General features: G+C 47.1%; 2 protein-coding genes across 5 annotated transcripts in view; both read left to right on the forward strand.

The window, feature by feature from the left end:
* CDK20 (cyclin-dependent kinase 20) overlaps positions 1–2,920 on the forward strand; it is a 9,206-nt gene extending 6,286 nt beyond the window's left edge. Inside the window, exons 7-8 of the mRNA XM_010844807.1 lie at positions 61–216; positions 1,930–2,920. Of these exons, the coding sequence (XP_010843109.1) occupies positions 61–216; positions 1,930–2,127 (354 nt within the window). The 3' untranslated portion in view covers positions 2,128–2,920. The remainder of the gene's footprint in view (positions 1–60; positions 217–1,929) is intronic.
* A 2,663-nt stretch (positions 2,921–5,583) lies between these two features.
* FBXW12 (F-box and WD repeat domain containing 12) overlaps positions 5,584–16,443 on the forward strand; it is a 34,228-nt gene continuing 23,368 nt past the window's right edge. For 2 of the 4 annotated variants that reach the window (XM_010844809.1, XM_010844812.1), the window contains exons 1-4: positions 5,584–5,723; positions 8,780–8,817; positions 12,719–12,879; positions 13,301–13,419. In XM_010844809.1, coding sequence (XP_010843111.1) covers positions 5,634–5,723; positions 8,780–8,817; positions 12,719–12,879; positions 13,301–13,419 — 408 coding nt within the window. In that variant the 5' untranslated portion in view covers positions 5,584–5,633. Of the gene's footprint in view, positions 5,724–8,779; positions 8,818–10,696; positions 10,879–12,718; positions 12,880–13,300; positions 13,420–16,443 lie in introns of those variants that run through there. The other 2 variants (XM_010844810.1, XM_010844811.1) reach the window with 2 other exon arrangements.

Consider the following 16,443-nt stretch of genomic DNA (forward strand, 5'->3'; position numbering starts at 1 on the left):
GACTCCTGAGGGGGGCTGACAGGGTGGGCGCCAGCCGTGATGAGCCCCCTTCTCCTCCAGGAGATCACTGAGCTGCCCGACTACAACAAGATCTCCTTCAAGGAGCAGGCACCTGTGCCCCTGGAGGAGGTGCTGCCCGATGCCTCTCCCCAGGCCTTGGACCTGCTAGGGCGGTTCCTCCTCTACCCACCACAACAGCGCATCTCTGCCTCCCAGGTAGGAAGACGCCCATTGCCCTGACCCTCCTTGTTCATGCCCCTGTGACTCAGCAGGTTGAGGTCCTCAGAACCTGTGATGGGCTGGGAACAGCACCCCTGGAGACAGGGGGCATGGAGAAGGTGTACCTCTCCTGAGCAGACCCTTGAGAGGCAGCAGGTGGCTAGGAGTGGCCATATTAAAAGGGCATGCCCACCTCGCTGAAGAGTGCATCTCGCTTCTTCATCCCTTCATTCCTTCAAGAAGAATTTACTAGCATCTGGCACATGCCCAGCATTGTCTTGGGTCCTGATCCCGCGTGAACAGACATGACTTGTTCCTCTGGGCTCTCCACCCTGTGGTGGGGCAGGGCAGCCAGTCTGTGGGCATCAAGGGGAGGGATGTTGGGACTGACTCTGGGGTCATGCAGGTCTTCTGGAGAAGGGCGGGGGGAGTGGGGCGGGTCTATTATCCCAAGAGAAATGATGAGCAGAGGCCTGGAGAGGAGGACCCAGAAGGGGTTGTGGCTGTAGGTGAGGGAGGAAGGGAGAACCATGGGCTGATAGCTTATGGAGTCAGGCCTCTGTCACATGTACCTGTCCATCTGGCCTCATGGCAGCCTCACCTCCCTGCCCTTGGAGCAAGCAGTGTGTGTTTACATACACCCCTATGAGTTCCAATGTCAGCAATGCCTTTAGGATGTACTGAAGCCAACCGAGGCTTCCCAGGTAGTGTTAGTGATAAAGAATCTACCTGCCAGTGCAGGAGACATTAAAAAAAAAAAGATGCAGGTTCGATCCCTGGGTCAGGAAGATCCTCTGGAGAAGGGAATGGTACCTCACTCCAGTATTCTTGCCTGGGAAATCCTAAGGACAGAGGAGCCTGGTGGGCAAAGAGTTGGACATGCCTGAAGCGACTTAGCACGCGTGCACAAAGCCAGCCGACCACTTCTCAGCCCCCCGCTGCTGCCTCCAATCTAAGTGCCTCCTGCCTCCCTGCAAGTCCCCAATTGCTTCCCAGAGTTTGCTTCTCCTCCTCCCATTCGATCTCTCCTCCACTCGGCAGAGAGAGGGACCTTGTCCAGGCAGGCTGTCACATCTTCCCCTGCAGGGCTCTCTCCTCAGCTGAGAAGCCCAGGTCCTAGTGACCCACAGGCATCACACACGTGGAGCCGTCACATTTGTGACCCTGCAGCTCCCTTCCCCTTGCTCACTCCCTGGGACCCCAGGCCTCCTCCAGGTCCTAAGGTCTGTGCACTTCTGTCCCAGAGCCTCACTCATTCAGCTTCCAGATCTCTGCTCAAGTGCTACCTCTCGGGGCCTACCCTCCCATTCTTCAGGCCTGCAGCTGCCCTAGTTTTCCTTGTCCATGCTCTGACTTTCTTTTTCCCACAGCACCAATCATCTGGTGCGCTGTTTATCTTACTTTACCTTGTTATCGCCCCCTGTGCTGTGCTGTGCTTAGTCGCTCAGTCGTGTCCAACCCCTGACTATATGGAAGACTTGAAGGCAGAGCTCTTTGTTAGTTCACTGCTACATCTCCTGTCTTTGGAGCAGTGCTGAAACAGTGAACACTCAGAGCTGTTGGGATCATCTTGAATGGAGAAGGCATGAATGAGAAAATTTCTTCCAGGGTATTCTCGGGTATTCACATCCCCCCCAGAGGGAAGTGAACTGAACCTGGAAGGCTGCAGTGACCGGTTTCCTTTTGCTGTCTCTTGCTTTCTCCCCTCAGGCCCTCCTGCACCACTACTTCTTCACAGCTCCCCTGCCTGTCCACCCCTCGGAGCTGCCAATCCCCCAGCGCCCAGGGGGACCTGCCCCGAAGGCCCACCCAGGACCCCCCCACGTCCATGACTTCCACGTGGACCGGCCTCTCGAGGAGTCACTGTTGAACCCGGAGCTGATTCGGCCTTTCATCCCGGAGGGCTGAGATGCAGGGCCAGGCCCAGTTGGCTTGTCCCCCCAACTTCCTGCCCCTCCCAAGGACAACCCAAGCCACTCGTTCTTCTGCTCCAGCCTGATTTCAACCACAGTGGCCCTGGTCCTGGCCAGACGATGAGGCCATCCAGCCCCAGCAGAGGGCGCCCTCAACCTGTGCTGTCAGCCTCCAATTTTGTGTGCTGCCGAGGGATCCATCAGGAGGGGGCAGTGAGCTCCACTACGAAGCCTGCCATCATCAGGGATTCCACCAGGCAGGGATTGTCCCAGTAGAACCATCCAAGGGAGCACTGAGTTTAAGATGTCCTCATGTTGGAAACCCAAGTGAGAAGGAAAGTTTGGTTTGATTTTGTTCTCAGACATTAAACACTAGTTCAATTTTGAGATTTATTATAAAAACCCTTAGTAGTTCTATGTGACGTAAGCCCTTCTTCCGTAGTTCATATAGAGAGAAGTGGCTGAGGTGGCATCATCTCTTGGCCCTTGTTTCTGCTCACTTGGAAAGTGGCCCCACTCATGGCTACTTTATAGTCTTGGGGGCTTCCTAGGTTCTTCATTTAACAGAGCTCCCATTTAGAGGTAAGGTGGCAGAAGTCAAGGGCCAGGGGTGGCTCAAGTGGGGGACCCGGTAGTGACCCTCCACACCTTAAACTGGTTTACCAGCATCACCCTCAGGATAAGGGTAGGCTGGGATCAAATGAACCTCTTCACTCAGAGATATCTTGCAAATAAGAGACATTCCTGGAATTCACTTGTTAATTCAGTAAATACCAAAACAATCCGAACTTGCTCTTGTCTTTCTTATTTAATAACTTGGTAAGCCAATTCTAAAATACATATGTGGAAATGAAAAGGTTAAGAGGAGGGAGAAGAAGAAAAGGAGAAAAGCAATAAAAGGATTTACCGTATCAGATACCAAGACATAGGGTATAGTAAATAAGACAATGTGCTGTTTGTTCATGGATAGATTAAAAACAGACAAGTGAGAGAAACTAGTATTTTAAGAGAAACTTAAAATACTAGCAGTATGTTATTCAAAATATACATTTTGTCCTCATATGTATAAACTTCTGCAAGCGCTGAGGTTACAGAGGTGACTAACTGCCACCATCACTGCCCTCTAGGCTCTTTGAGGGTAAAATACAGTAAACTCAGTTGTTGTTTGCAGGGATAAGTTTAAGTGTCTCATGTGACTTTAAAGGTGTTTTAAGCATCTAGCCTCTGCCTGTTTGTCCAGCCACATCTGAAGACTAAGCTTCAGTCTAGCTCAATTTCTGGTATCTCTCACCTCCATATGAATGTGGGTCTGGACCCAAACCCTGATCACTGACACTCAGCCAGTTCTGCTCACAAAGACTCTATAAACCTTACCCCCACCCCCAACACAGACCCTAGCCTTGACCTTGAGCCTTACATTTAACCTGACCCTATTACCCTGACCCTGGTACATACCCTCACTCTCACCTTCCCTTAGTTCTTTGGCAGCCCCTTCTCCATCCCCCCCGCACCCCCCCCCCCCACCACTGGCTTGGCTTTGATCTTAGCATTGACTCTGACCCTCATCCAAACTCTGACCTCATTTGACCTAGAACTTAACCTTGTCCTTGAACTTGGCTCTCCTTTTCACCTTAACCATGACTGTCTAACTGGTATTTATCTTTGTTTCTCATGTTGACCCTGGGATCGAACTTGGGTCTCCTGCATTGCAGGCAGATACTTTACTGTCTGAGCCACTGTACTCAAGCTGAAACTGAAACTAGTCTGCACCCCATACCTGATCATGACTCTGGTTCTGACACTCATCTTGCCATAGACTCACACTTGGCTGACACCACTGACACCCTAATCCCATCATGACCTTGAACTTGACCTAGACCTTAACTCTAAAATTGAACTTCAGGGTGACATAGCCCTTCATAATTATGATGACTCTGATCCTCAGCCTGATCATCACCTCCATCTTGACCTATTCTCACGTTGAAACTTAAGCCTGATTTTTACTACAAGCCAAAAGCTGACCCTCTGTGGTAAGCAGACTAATGTTCCCTTTAAAATGCCCATGTCCTAAGCTATGAATATGCTGTTTTACACACACAAGGGATTTTGCAAATGTAATTAAAGGAGTGAGATGTAAAGAGTGTCCTGGATTATGCAGATTGGGCCAATGTAATGGGGGGAGGGGAGGGAGAGTTGGAGGAAAACTTAATTCCTGCCAGCAGGAGTAGAAATGGAACCCCACCTTGACTTTTAATTGACCTTGACTTTCATGCTCACCTTGACACTAACATTATCCTCACATTGATCTTGACCCTGAATCCAACACTGATTCTAATTCTGAACATCAACCTCACCCTCAACTTGACCCTGAATCCTACTCTGAAATGGCCATGCACTGTCAACCTGAACCCAACTTTTACTTTCATCCCCAAAATACCATCTTTCTTATCCTGACATTCATCCTCTCACTGACCCTCTGCAATGGAGGCACAACTTGATCTTGACTTTCACACTGATCTCAAACTTGAACTGGATCTTGAACCTAACCCTGAATCTAAAATTTCCCTCACACTGATCTTGTCCTTGAACCTGATTCCAATGACACAACCCTGACCTTTTTCTTATCTTAACCCTTAACCTGACATAGAGTTTTACCTTGAACTGGACACTCACCCCAATTTCTGATCTTCATCAATCTGTCCCTGATCTTACCCTCATCCTGACTGTGACCCTAACTGCTCTGACACTGAGCTAGATCATGATCCTCACCCTTACACTAACTCTGATCTTTGGTATGGTCATGACCAAGTCCAGAGTGAGCTCCGGGGTCAGGGCCAAGGCAGGGGTCATGACAAAGGAGACACTAGGTGAGGGCCAGTGCCAGGGTAAGAGGGAGGCTGGGGGTCTCTGTGAAGGTGATTGTGAAGGCAAGAGTCATGGCTAGGGCAGAAGTCAGGGTGAAGGAATGTTAGGGTGTGTCAGGATCAAGTGAGGGTAAGAATAGGGGTGGGGTAGATGTCAGATGCTAATGAGGTCAAGCGCGATGATTAGGGTGAGGCTGAAGAAAAGGTACAAGGTCTGGATAAGGGCCAGCACCAGGGCAAGGGCTCAGGAGGTACTTGGTGCAGGGGCACCACAAGTTCCAGTGTAAGGGTCAGTGCAAGGGCGAAGGTCAGAACGAGGATGAATGTCAGTATAAGAGGGTGAGCGAGGTTCTGGGCTACTGTCAGGACAAGAGCAAGTGCCAAGGGGAAGCTCAAAAGCCAGATGAAGACTAACAGAAGCGGATCCGGCGTGCTATTACTGTAAGTAGCAACAGCACCGCTGCTCGGCAAGAATTATGCCAGCCGGGCGGAAGCCGGCGGGCTGGGCGGGGCGCGGCCTGCGGAAAGAGGTTCAGCTTGAGGGGCGGAGCTCGGCCGTCGGGGGCGGGGCTCGGCCGTGGGGGGCGGAAGCACAGCGAAGGCGTGGCCCAACCCGGCGTCCTGGGCGGCGGGCGCCATGGAGCCGCAGTTGGGTTTGCATGAACTGTTGCACGTCTTTTCCTTCTTGGAGGCTCGCGACCTGCTGTGCGCCGCCCAAGTGGACAAGGTAGTGAGTCCCGTCCCAGGTGGGAGGCAGGGCTGGGCTCATGGTCACTGGCGTGTCCACGGTTGGTCCGTTCCCTCTAGGCCTCAGTTTCCCAAATCTGGGAGGGGGCGTGCGGCGGTCCTGAATCCGCCCGGAATTAGCAAAGGACGCTCGTGGCCCCCGGGGTGATGACCTCCTCAGCGTTTGAAGGGGTCGCTCAGAAAGCCTGTTACTCCTCCGTCCCTCCATCTGTCTAGAGTGTGTCCAGAGCTCCTGTTGGGTTGACCTGCGCTGGGTACCTGTGAACAGAGTTCACCCCAAGATTGACTTAGAGATCCCGCCTCTTCTGGAATGTTCTGAAAGTTCCCTTATGGGGCCTGCCCGGAAATCCTTGCTCTCCCTGTGAGTGGCGCCTCCTCCTGCAGGCTCGGGCTACCCCTTCTCAGCCAGTCGAACTCTCATTCTGGCTGTGTTCCCTAAGTGCCTGTTGAATGTGGTAGTCTGGTCTGCGCTTCTGCGCATGTTACACGTGTTCTGAGCGCTTTCTCCTCTGTGCGCTCCATCAGCACAGCTGTAACCACATGATCGTACAGTGTTATTTGTTAAATATCTGCTCCTCACCCCCCACCCCCACTAGACTCATTTCTAAGAGTGGGGAACTTGTTTCTTGCATCACTGTGTATAAAATCACTGTATAATCGTTGTGTGTATACACTCAGTATATGGCTTGATATTTAATTGTTGTTCAGTCACGCCAAGTCGTGTCTCACTCTTTACGACCCCATGGACTGCAACACGCCAGGCATCTCTGTTGCTGACCATCTCCCAGAGTTTGCCTAAATTCATGTCCATTGAATCGGTGATGCCATCCAACCATCTCAACCCCCTTGATATTTAAGGTCCTCAGTAAATGTTTGTTGAGTGAAATAATTTCTTCACTTTTAAAAATACATTATTGTATCACTTTACAAAAGGTAAACAGACAGACCTTTACCTCTTTGTGTAATTACAATTTAAATGTGTAGAGTAACAATCCTGGGTTGTTATCCCCAGTTGTACCAGTAAGGTATTAGGCTTCCCAGGTGGCGCTAGTGGTAAAGAACCCGCCTAACAATGCAAGTGACTGTACTTGGTCAGGGACATGGGTTTCATCCCTGGGTCAGGAAGATCCCCTGGAGGAGGAAATCGCAACCCACTCCAATATTCTTTTGGGGAGAATCCCATGGAGGAAGGAGCCTAGTGGGCTATGGTCCATGGGGTCACAAAGAGTCAGACGAGACTGAAGCAACTTAGCATGCACACACACCAGTAAGGAAAATGAGTATCAGGTAGTGAGCACGTTGGCTGAGGTCACCCAGGTAGTCCCCCAACAGATTTAGAAAGGGAGGTGCCTTTTACCCTTTGATAGTAGCAGATTCTCTAGGTTCTGGTTCCCCTGTTAGGTAAAATGAGGTCAGTAGACCCTGCCTCACAGTGTCATCATGAAGGTCAGGTTCTAACAGAGAGATTCTCAGAGGACTTGAAAGTGAAAATGTTAGTGAAAATGTTGCTCAGTTGTGTCTACTCTTCTGCGACCCTATGGACTGTAGCCTGCCAGACTCCTCTGTCCATGAAATTCTCCAGGTAAGAATACTGGAGTGGATAGCCATTCGATTCTCCAGGGAATCTTCCTGACCCAGGGATCAAACCCAGGTCTCCTGCATTGCAGGTAGATTCTTTACCATCTGAGCCACCAGGGAAGCCCAAAGGTGGGTAGCATCTATTTTGTAGGTTTCATTACATTTTATAATTATTAGGGATTATAAATATTAGGGAAATAAGATCTCATTTGGGTTTTGAACTGGGAACTGTGTAAAAGGAGAATGGATAATCTTGTCAGGTTTGATCTTTGCAAAATATCAACTTTACATTCCTTCCAGCCAAAAAAACTTCCTTTTTTTTTTTAATTTGGCTAAACTGGTTCTCAGTTGTCACACACAGAATCTTCCGTTTTCATTGCAGCATGCAGGATCTAGTTCCCTGATCAGGGATCAAAGCCAGGCCCCTGCATTGGCAGTACAGTGTCTTAGTGCCTGGACTACCAGGGAAGTCTCCAAAAGGACTTGTTAAAGGCTGAAATTTTTGAACTTGGATGAGTGAGGGCGGCAGAAGTAGGAGCCTGGGCTCAGACAGGAAGGTTGTTACTTCTACCAGGGCCTGGTAAGCCACATATCTGGAAGGGAGCCTCAGTAGGTCTCGGCCACAGAAAGCTCCCGAGTGGTTTTCATGAGGATGGGTAGGCTCCTGAATCCAGGGTGGCCCAGCTAGAGAGGCCAGGAGGTTCCAGGATGCAGGTGTGGCCTGAGGGAGAGGGAAGCATGGCACTCTGATCCTGTCCGGGGCCACCTGAGCCTCTTCCAGACATTTCTGCAGATAGCAGTTTGTGGGAATAGGGCCTATGTACCCTCCCCAGATAGGAGTCCATTCTGCCACCTTGACATCTCTGGGACATCTCTTTAGCCAGGGCCTTAATTTACTCCATTGCAGCAGCCTTCTTATGGGCCCTGCTGCTCTGCGTTCTTCAGTTCTTCCTTCTCATAGCATCTAGTGACCTTCCTGAAACAGTTTGGCATGTCGCTCTGCCATTTACAATTCTCAAGTGACTTCTCACTGTTTTTGCCCTTCCAAGAGTTGGTCTAAGCCTGTCTCCAGCTCCTTTCTCTGTGTTCTGATGAAGGCAACCTGCTCATCATCTTTTTCACACTTGTGAATCTTTGCCGAGGTGGATGGCTCTCCCTGAAATTGCTTCAGGCATTTTATTAGAGGACAGCCACTTAAGAGGACATCCTTCAGGGCTTGATCCATCATTTCTTCTGAACCTCTTGGCCCCAGTTGAGTTGGTCATTCTTTTTCCTTCCTCATTCATCATTTGGTGGGTTTTATTTGATTGTCTGAATATGTCACCTCAGGGTGAATGTTCTTGAATGCCAGCACTGGATCTCATTCAGCACTCTGTCACCTCCACAGGGCCTGGCAGGCTAGTCACTGATTGCTTGCTGACTGAACAGATCACTGTTTTCTCTCTCCTCCTTTTCTAGGTCTGGAATGAGGCTTCAAGGACCAAGGAACTGTGGAGGTGAGTGAAGGAAAAACCAGGCCTCTCAGGAAAGAGTATGCTTTGAAGAAGAGAGGGGTGGCCCTTTTTAGCACTCACTGCATTTCTGTTAAGGAGACAGGAACAGACAAACCACAGCCCCTACCAGCAGGAAACTCCTCCCTACTTGGAGAATAAGACTTTTCTTTAATAGTATATTGAAATAAAAGAGAGTTTATTAATCAATTGGAGGTTAATCTTAGGGGCGGGGGTACCAAACTCAGGGGCAGATGTGTATAACAGATTGAATGCAGCTGGCTGATAGACAAATTGATGGACAGATAAGCCATTTTGATTTCATCTTTGCTGTAATGGCATTGTTCAAATGTGTATGTCTTTCCTTTTCTCCTTTGCTTTTTACTTCTCTTCTTTTCACAGCTATTTGTAAGGCCTCCTCAGACAGCCATTTTGCCTTTTTGCATTTCTTTTCCATGGGGATGGTCTTGATTCCTGTCTCCTGTATAGTGTCACAAACCTCTGTCCATAATTCATCAGGCATCATCAGGCACTCTATCAGATCTAGTCCTTTAAATCTTATTTCTCACTTCCACTTTAGTATAGTCATAAGGGATTTGATTTAGGTCATACCTGAATGATCTAGTGGTTTTCCCTACTTTCTTCAATTTAAGTCTGAATTTAACAATAAGGAGTTCATGATCGGAGCCACAGTCAGCTCCCAGTCTTGTTTTTGCTGACTGTATAGAGCTTCTCTATCTTTGGCTGCAAAGAATATAATCCATCTGATTTCGGTGTTGACCATCTGGTGATGTCCATGTGTAGAGTCTTCTCTTATGTTGTTGGAAGAGGATGTTTGCTATGACCAATGCATTCTCTTGCTTCATTCTGTACTCCAAGGCCAGAATTGTGTGTGGTTTATTCTGTGTGGATCACAATAAACTGTGGAAAATTCTGAAAGAGATGGGAATACCAGACCACCTGACCTGCCTCTTGAGAAACCTGTATGCAGGAAGCAGCAGTTAGAACTGGACATGGAAATTCAGACTGGTTCCAAATTGGGAAAGGAGTACAGCAAGACTGTATATTGTCACTGTGCTTATTTAACTTCTATGCAGAGTACATCATGAGAAACGCTGGGCTGGAAGAAGTAAAAGCTGGAATCAAGATTGCCGGGAGAAATATCAATAACCTCAGATATGCAGATGACACCACCCTTATGGCAGAAAGTGAAAAAGAACTAAAGAGCCTCTTGATGAAAGTGAAAGAGGAGAGTGAAAAAGTTGGCTTAAAACTCAACATTCAGAAAAGTAAGATCATGGCATCCGGTCCCATCAGTTCATGGTAAATAGATGGGGAAATGGTGGAAACAGTGAGAGACTTTTTTTGGGCCACAATCAATGCAGATGGTGACTGCAGCCATGAAATTAAAAGACGCTTGGCTCCTTGGAAGAAAAGTTATGACCAACCTAGACAGCATGCTAAAAAGCAGAGACATTACTTTGCCAACAAAGGTCTGTTTAGTCAAAGCTATGGTTTTTCCAGTGGTCATGTATGGATGTGAGAGTTGGACTATAAAGAAAGCTGAGTGCCGAGAAATTGATGCTTTTGCACTGTGGTGTTGTAGAACACTCTTAAGAGTCCCCTGGACTGCAAGGAGATCCAACCAGTCCATCCTAAAGGAAATCAGTCCTGAATATTCATTGGAAAGCCTGATGCTAAAACTGAAACTCCACTACTTTGGCTACCTGATGCGAAGAACTGGCTCATTAGAAAAGACCCTGATGCTGGGAAAAATTGAAGGTGGGAGGAGAAGGGAACGACAGAGGATGAGATGGTTGGATGGCATCACCGACTCAATGGACATGAGTTTGGGTAAACTCCAGGAGTTGATGGTGGACAGGGAGGCTTGGTATGCTGCAGCCCATGGGGTCACAAAGAGTCGGACAAGACTGAGCAACTGAATTGAACTGAACTTGTAGTACAGTGCTCACAACTGAAATGGGTAGAATGCCAACCCTAAACCCTAGTATTTGTTTTCATTTTTACTGATAAGCTGGGGTAGAAATTTCCCTTTGAGTAACACAAGTAAGTATATTTTTTGCAGCAATTCAAAAAATCTTTGCAGCAGCTTATCACCTGACCCCCACATATGTGTCATGTGTCACCATATTGTATGCACCTCCAGGTTCCTGAAGCAGATTGTTCAGCCTTCTGCAAGCCAAGTCACAGATAGGTTTTCAGTTGATGATTATTTTTCAGTATCTGGTGTTAACTCTTTGTAGCATAAAGTCATTGCTTAAGATTGTACCTATGTTCATATAAAAACACTGGGTTTCTGTTTCTGGGACAACACATTCCAGGAGCATTGTCACATGCACATATCATTTCTGATGCTGTGCCTGTGTGGGTACCAGACCCCAAAATTCCTCAGGCCCAGTGAAATTCTTATGGACACAGTAAATGAATGTGATTAACTGATCATGTGTTTTTAATATGTACTCCAATTCTAATTTAAAATACTTCATGGTATTTCTTTAAAATGCTTCATGACCTTTTTTTCCCCTTTGACCTTTTAATTAAATTGTGCCATTTCTTTAACACACTAAGCATTAGTTTTTTGGTTAAAAGTAAAACTGCAGACATTTCCTTTTGTTTAAGGTATGTAATTTCTGTTGTGCACATTAGATTGTTTTGCTGTCAGCTGGTATCTGAAAGGTTTTGATGCCAAGGGTTTTGATTTTTTCACTTGATACATCTTTGTATTTCAGAGATGTATATACTTATACGCACACTTCAACTGTATTGACAGTGTGCCCTTTTTTAGTCAGATCATTTGGTTTTATTTCTTCTGAATATTCCTTATGGTTCCTACTTACGGTTTGATGTATAATGGCCTTAACAATGTAGAAACAGGCTTCACTTCCACAAAGAAACATGCTTTCTCCCTTTTTTTCTTAAAACTACGTTGTCTTCTTGGTCTAGTTTTTATTTTCAAACTGTTTAAGTTGACATGTGTACAAGAAAGTCCCCTTTCTGCTTATTTCACCTAAATGAAAATCAACAGCATGAGAGTAATGATGTGAGGCAGTTGGTAATCAGCTTCTTAGTCCAGGAGATGACACAAGCGGTGAAGGCTGTGGTGGAGCTGATTCTTTTTTTTTTGACGGTGCCATTCAGCTTGTGGGATCCTCGTTCCCCAACCAGAGACTGAAAAGTAAGGTCTTCAGCAGTGAAAGTGCAGAGTCCTGACCACTGGACTGCTAGGGAATTTCCTGAAAGCCCATTCTTGTCTGAAGGGGACAGTTCTCTGTGGCCCCAGACAAGTTTTATCAGGTGGTAATTTGATTTCAATATAGCTAAACCTTCTTTTACCTGATATGTGTGTGAAATTTGATTTTTAAGTGTGCGCAACTACTTCATGTAGGCCAGTCCTATGCAAAGGGATTCCCTAGTGGCTTAGATGGTAAAGAGTCTGCCTGCAATGCAGAAGACCCGGGTTCAAGCCCTGGGTTGGGAAGATCCCTTGGAGAAGGAAATGGCAACCCACTCCAATACTCTTGCATGGAAAATCTCGTAAAGGAGCCTGGCAGTCCATGGGGTTGCAAAGAATTGGACATGACTGAGTGACTTCACTTTCGCTTTCAGTCCTAAGCAGACCAGACAAGGTAATCTGGATGCTCATTCTGCCCACAGGCTGTGATATGCTACTTCTGATAGAATAAGCAGAGTTTCAGTGAGTATAGGAAAACCTGCATCCCACCTCAGCACTGGATTCCTCAAAGGAAATTGAGGCCTACATAGACAGAATGAGTTGTCCAGGCTAATGTTAATAGATGCTAAAACTGGGAATTGAAACTAGGCCTGCTGATGCCAAAGCACCTTGTAATGACTCCTCTTCTGCCTGGGACTGGGGCCTGTGTTTCAGGCAGCTGTGTCTGAGACGCTGGTCCTCCTGTAAAGCCTCCCAGATGACCCTGGGCACACAGACATGGAAACAGTACTATCTCCGCCGATCTGAGCTTGAGTTCCGAATGGCATCTGGGCGGCCAGAGGACTTTACCTGCAGAGCCCTTGCTGGGCACAAAGGTATGGGGTGACAAAGTGGTAACTCTACATTCCCACAGCTTCCCTGGTCACGTCTCCAGGGATTTGGTCTTTCAGCCAGTTAGTTGGAAAGGGCTACTTAATGAGGATATGCCCTTGCTGGTTTCTATACTTGTTCTATATAATTTGATCCTCACAGAGATCATTACATCTGTTTCAGAGCAGAAAGAAACTAACATAAGGAAATTATTGACAGTTACATGACCAGTGGGATGGTAGGCAGTCCTGGGCATGATACCCGGGTTGTAAGTCTGAAGCCCTAACTCTGTGTGTCCACCGCTGTGCCCTGAATCAGCACTGCTTCTGAGAGAGAAAGAGGGATGACTGTCCCACCTACCAAGCTGAGTGTTCATATCCTGAGCACCCATATGTGTGCTCAAGGCAAGTCTGTGTTCTTCTTCAGGAGAGATAGATGATCTGGCCTACATCTCAACCAGCGAGTACCGGTTTGATGGTCAGGACAAGTCCGTGGTGTGCACCGTGTCCTCAGATGGCACCGTGCGTGCCTGGGATCTGCATGAGGTGAGCTGCCTGGGAGGGGGCCAGGATGAGCGCTGTGGATTCTGCTGTGTCCTCAGTCTTGCAGCCCTTTGCCTTTATTCTCTTTGTCTTTAAACATCACAGTCAACTTGTGAGGTGTGGGAGTCCCATTGTACAGTGGAAAGTGTGAGCTACAGGAGGCTCAGTCACTGTGCCAGGTCACTCTTCAAGCTTGAGTCTGATTGATCGCAAATGCCCTTGACTGTCCTGCCCCGCCTCAGGGAGATGGGCATTTTTACAGTGCCTGATGGAGTCTGTTCATGCAGCTGGCTTGCCCAGTTTTGTGATGTCCATATTAGAACTGATGCCAGTTTTGCCCAGATAATGCAAACTTTACTCACCCATTTGCAAACTAAGTGTTAAAAACTTTGATAACTATTAGTAATTTTAGACTTGGTTGGCACTTAAAAAGCTTTCCTATCCATTTTCTCATTTGATTCCCACAGTAGCCGTTATTATTCACAGTATTCATTATTATTATCATCCTAATTTTATACAGGTTTAGACTGAGACAGAAAGGAAAGGCATCTGAGTTGAACCACGTGATCCCTAGCAGATCCAGGGCTTCTGCCTGGGCCCATGGATCTTTTCCTGGAAAACTAGATAGCTTGATGTTTTCAAACACCCTAGACAAGGAGGTCCCTCTAGGCCTTGCATTATTGGTAGACAGACTTGGAGAGGTGGTTGCTCATCTTGTGCTGTTGTTCGGGTTTGCTGGACATGACAGTTTCCTTCCACGGGAACTTAGTGCAGAGCGAGCAGAGGGCAAACTCCTGAGTAGGGCACCAGGAAGCCCTACCTAACGTCCCGCAGATTGCCCCCATGAACAGGGCACGGTGGTCAGAGACCTGACTGATCTGTGGGCTTGACTTCTCAGTCTGTGTTGTAGCTGCATTTTTGAGTCCCTGTTCCTGCCTTGGGGGTTGCTCCTCTGCCCAGACTTCATGGTAGAAGCCATGAGAGAGAATGGTGTGAACCGTGTTAGGCGATGGGAGTGCTTGGCTGCCAGTGAATGAGTAAGTCCGAAAGCCCTAGTTGGGCTCCAGCCCAGGATTCTGACAGATGCCAGATGACAAACTAGGCCGTCTGAGGGACTTTAGAAACTGGGATAGGGACTCAGAAAGGGAGGAAGGTTGGGGGCACTGGATGGGAGCAGTGAGAGGGCAAAGGAGCAGAGCAATTTGGGAATGAGTTTTGGGTAGTTACAATTTGCTTTGATTTTCATAAAACACTATCAAGGCTTTTATATGAAAGGAAAAATGGGACTAAAAGATAATTTATAAGAAGTAAAAAAAATTGCCCTTCCTTCCAAAGGTAACCACTTCTTTATTGATTTCTGGTCTTATTTTATATTTTATTAATAGATTCTGTTTCTTGGTGTGTATACTTTAGAGAGCATCTGTTGACTGCTTTACAGAAACATTTTTAATTACTAGGAACCCTTTCATATTTTCTGATTATAATTATTATTTTTGTTTGTTTAAAGGATACAGTTATTTGCATCGTATGTCTTTCCTGCATAGTCAGTTTTTCAGTTGTTTATCACGGATTTTTCTCTTCCATGTGCTTTTTTCCCTCATATATATGCCATGATGTTTGACATAATTCCAAGTGAAGGTCTCTGGTGACCATGGGTGCATGTAGCTGGTTTCTGTCTCACTGCAGTTGTGTTGCCCTGAAAGAGGCCTGCCTCAGGCTGTGGACAGGAGACCTTGCGGGCTTAGTAGGTTAGGGATCTTGGGCAGGAATGAGACCCAAAGGCTGGGAGGTTCCATAGTTGCCAAAACAAAAAGATCTTGACTTGAAAGAGCTTTGGTGCAGGGGTCGACAGACCTTTCTCTAAGACCTTTTCTTTGTCTGGCCAGCAGACCAGAGAGCAAATATTTTAAGCATTGTAAACCATGTGATTCTGCAACAACTTAACTCTGTGGCTGTAATGCAAAAGCAGCCATAGATAACAGATAAACAAAAGGGAGTGGCTGTGTTCCAATGTAACTATTTATGGACACTCAGATGTGAGTTTCATGTTGTTTTCAAGTGTCATGAAATGCTCTTTGTTTTTTTCCTTTAACTAAAATTCAAAAATGGGTTTGGGTATAGGCCGTGGTTGAACTCTACTGTGGTCTGTTTATTATAGGGCTAGACCACTCTGCATCCATTCTTCCTGATTCCCTATCTTAATCCCTCTTGTGAGCACATCTCCAATCTTACTTTATTTTTTAAAAGTTCAGTCATTCCGTTGGAGTCATGCAATATGTAGCCTGTTTCCATGCTCTCTTCCCCTGGTCACTGCTTTCGATTCTGACATGAGAAAGGGAGTTTCACTGCTGCTTTGCCTACTTTCATACCACTGGCCACTGGGGAGTGATGTGTGGTCTCTGAGACCTATTTGACATGAGCCAGTCACCAGTGCAGAGTTTCTACTAGTGATGGTCTTATTAGCTGTTCCAGCAACAGAAATCAACTGTTGATATGTTGACATGAGGGAGAAGAAAGAAAAGAAAGGAAGAATACTGGGATATCATGACTGGGAAAAGATTGTGCTAACAAGATAACACCTGATACAAAAAGGACCATAATAACTACAAATTGAAAGAAAAAGAAAAAACTTTGTCGCAGCTCTGGAAAACTCTGAAACAATGGCTAGAGGATTGGTTCTCTGATGCCCTTTGTTAATGTGCCATGGGCCTGCTCTTTACCTCACTCTTCTAGCTTTCAGAATCCTGGAAGAGACCGTGGAGCTGGGAGTCAGCCCATCTCAGGCCAGTTGTTCTCCTCTATGCTAATGGCCATGACAGGGCATGGACCTTGGCCAGGCTCGGCCCGTGGTAGCTCCACTGGGCACCCCAGTGGGAAGGGCATGTTCTGAGCAGGGCAGCTGCAGTTACTCAACAGAAACCGTTTGCATCCATGAGCCTAAAGTAGCTTATGTGTAAACTTGGGCTTCCTGGGGACCAAATGGGATGCTCTGTGTGGAAGTTCTCTGTATGCAGCCCTCTGGAACTC

The sequence above is a fragment of the Bison bison genome, unplaced genomic scaffold, assembly GCF_000754665.1.
Source record: "Bison bison bison isolate TAMUID 2011002044 unplaced genomic scaffold, Bison_UMD1.0 scf7180017864209, whole genome shotgun sequence".
In the NCBI taxonomy this organism is placed as follows: Eukaryota; Metazoa; Chordata; class Mammalia; order Artiodactyla; family Bovidae; genus Bison; species Bison bison.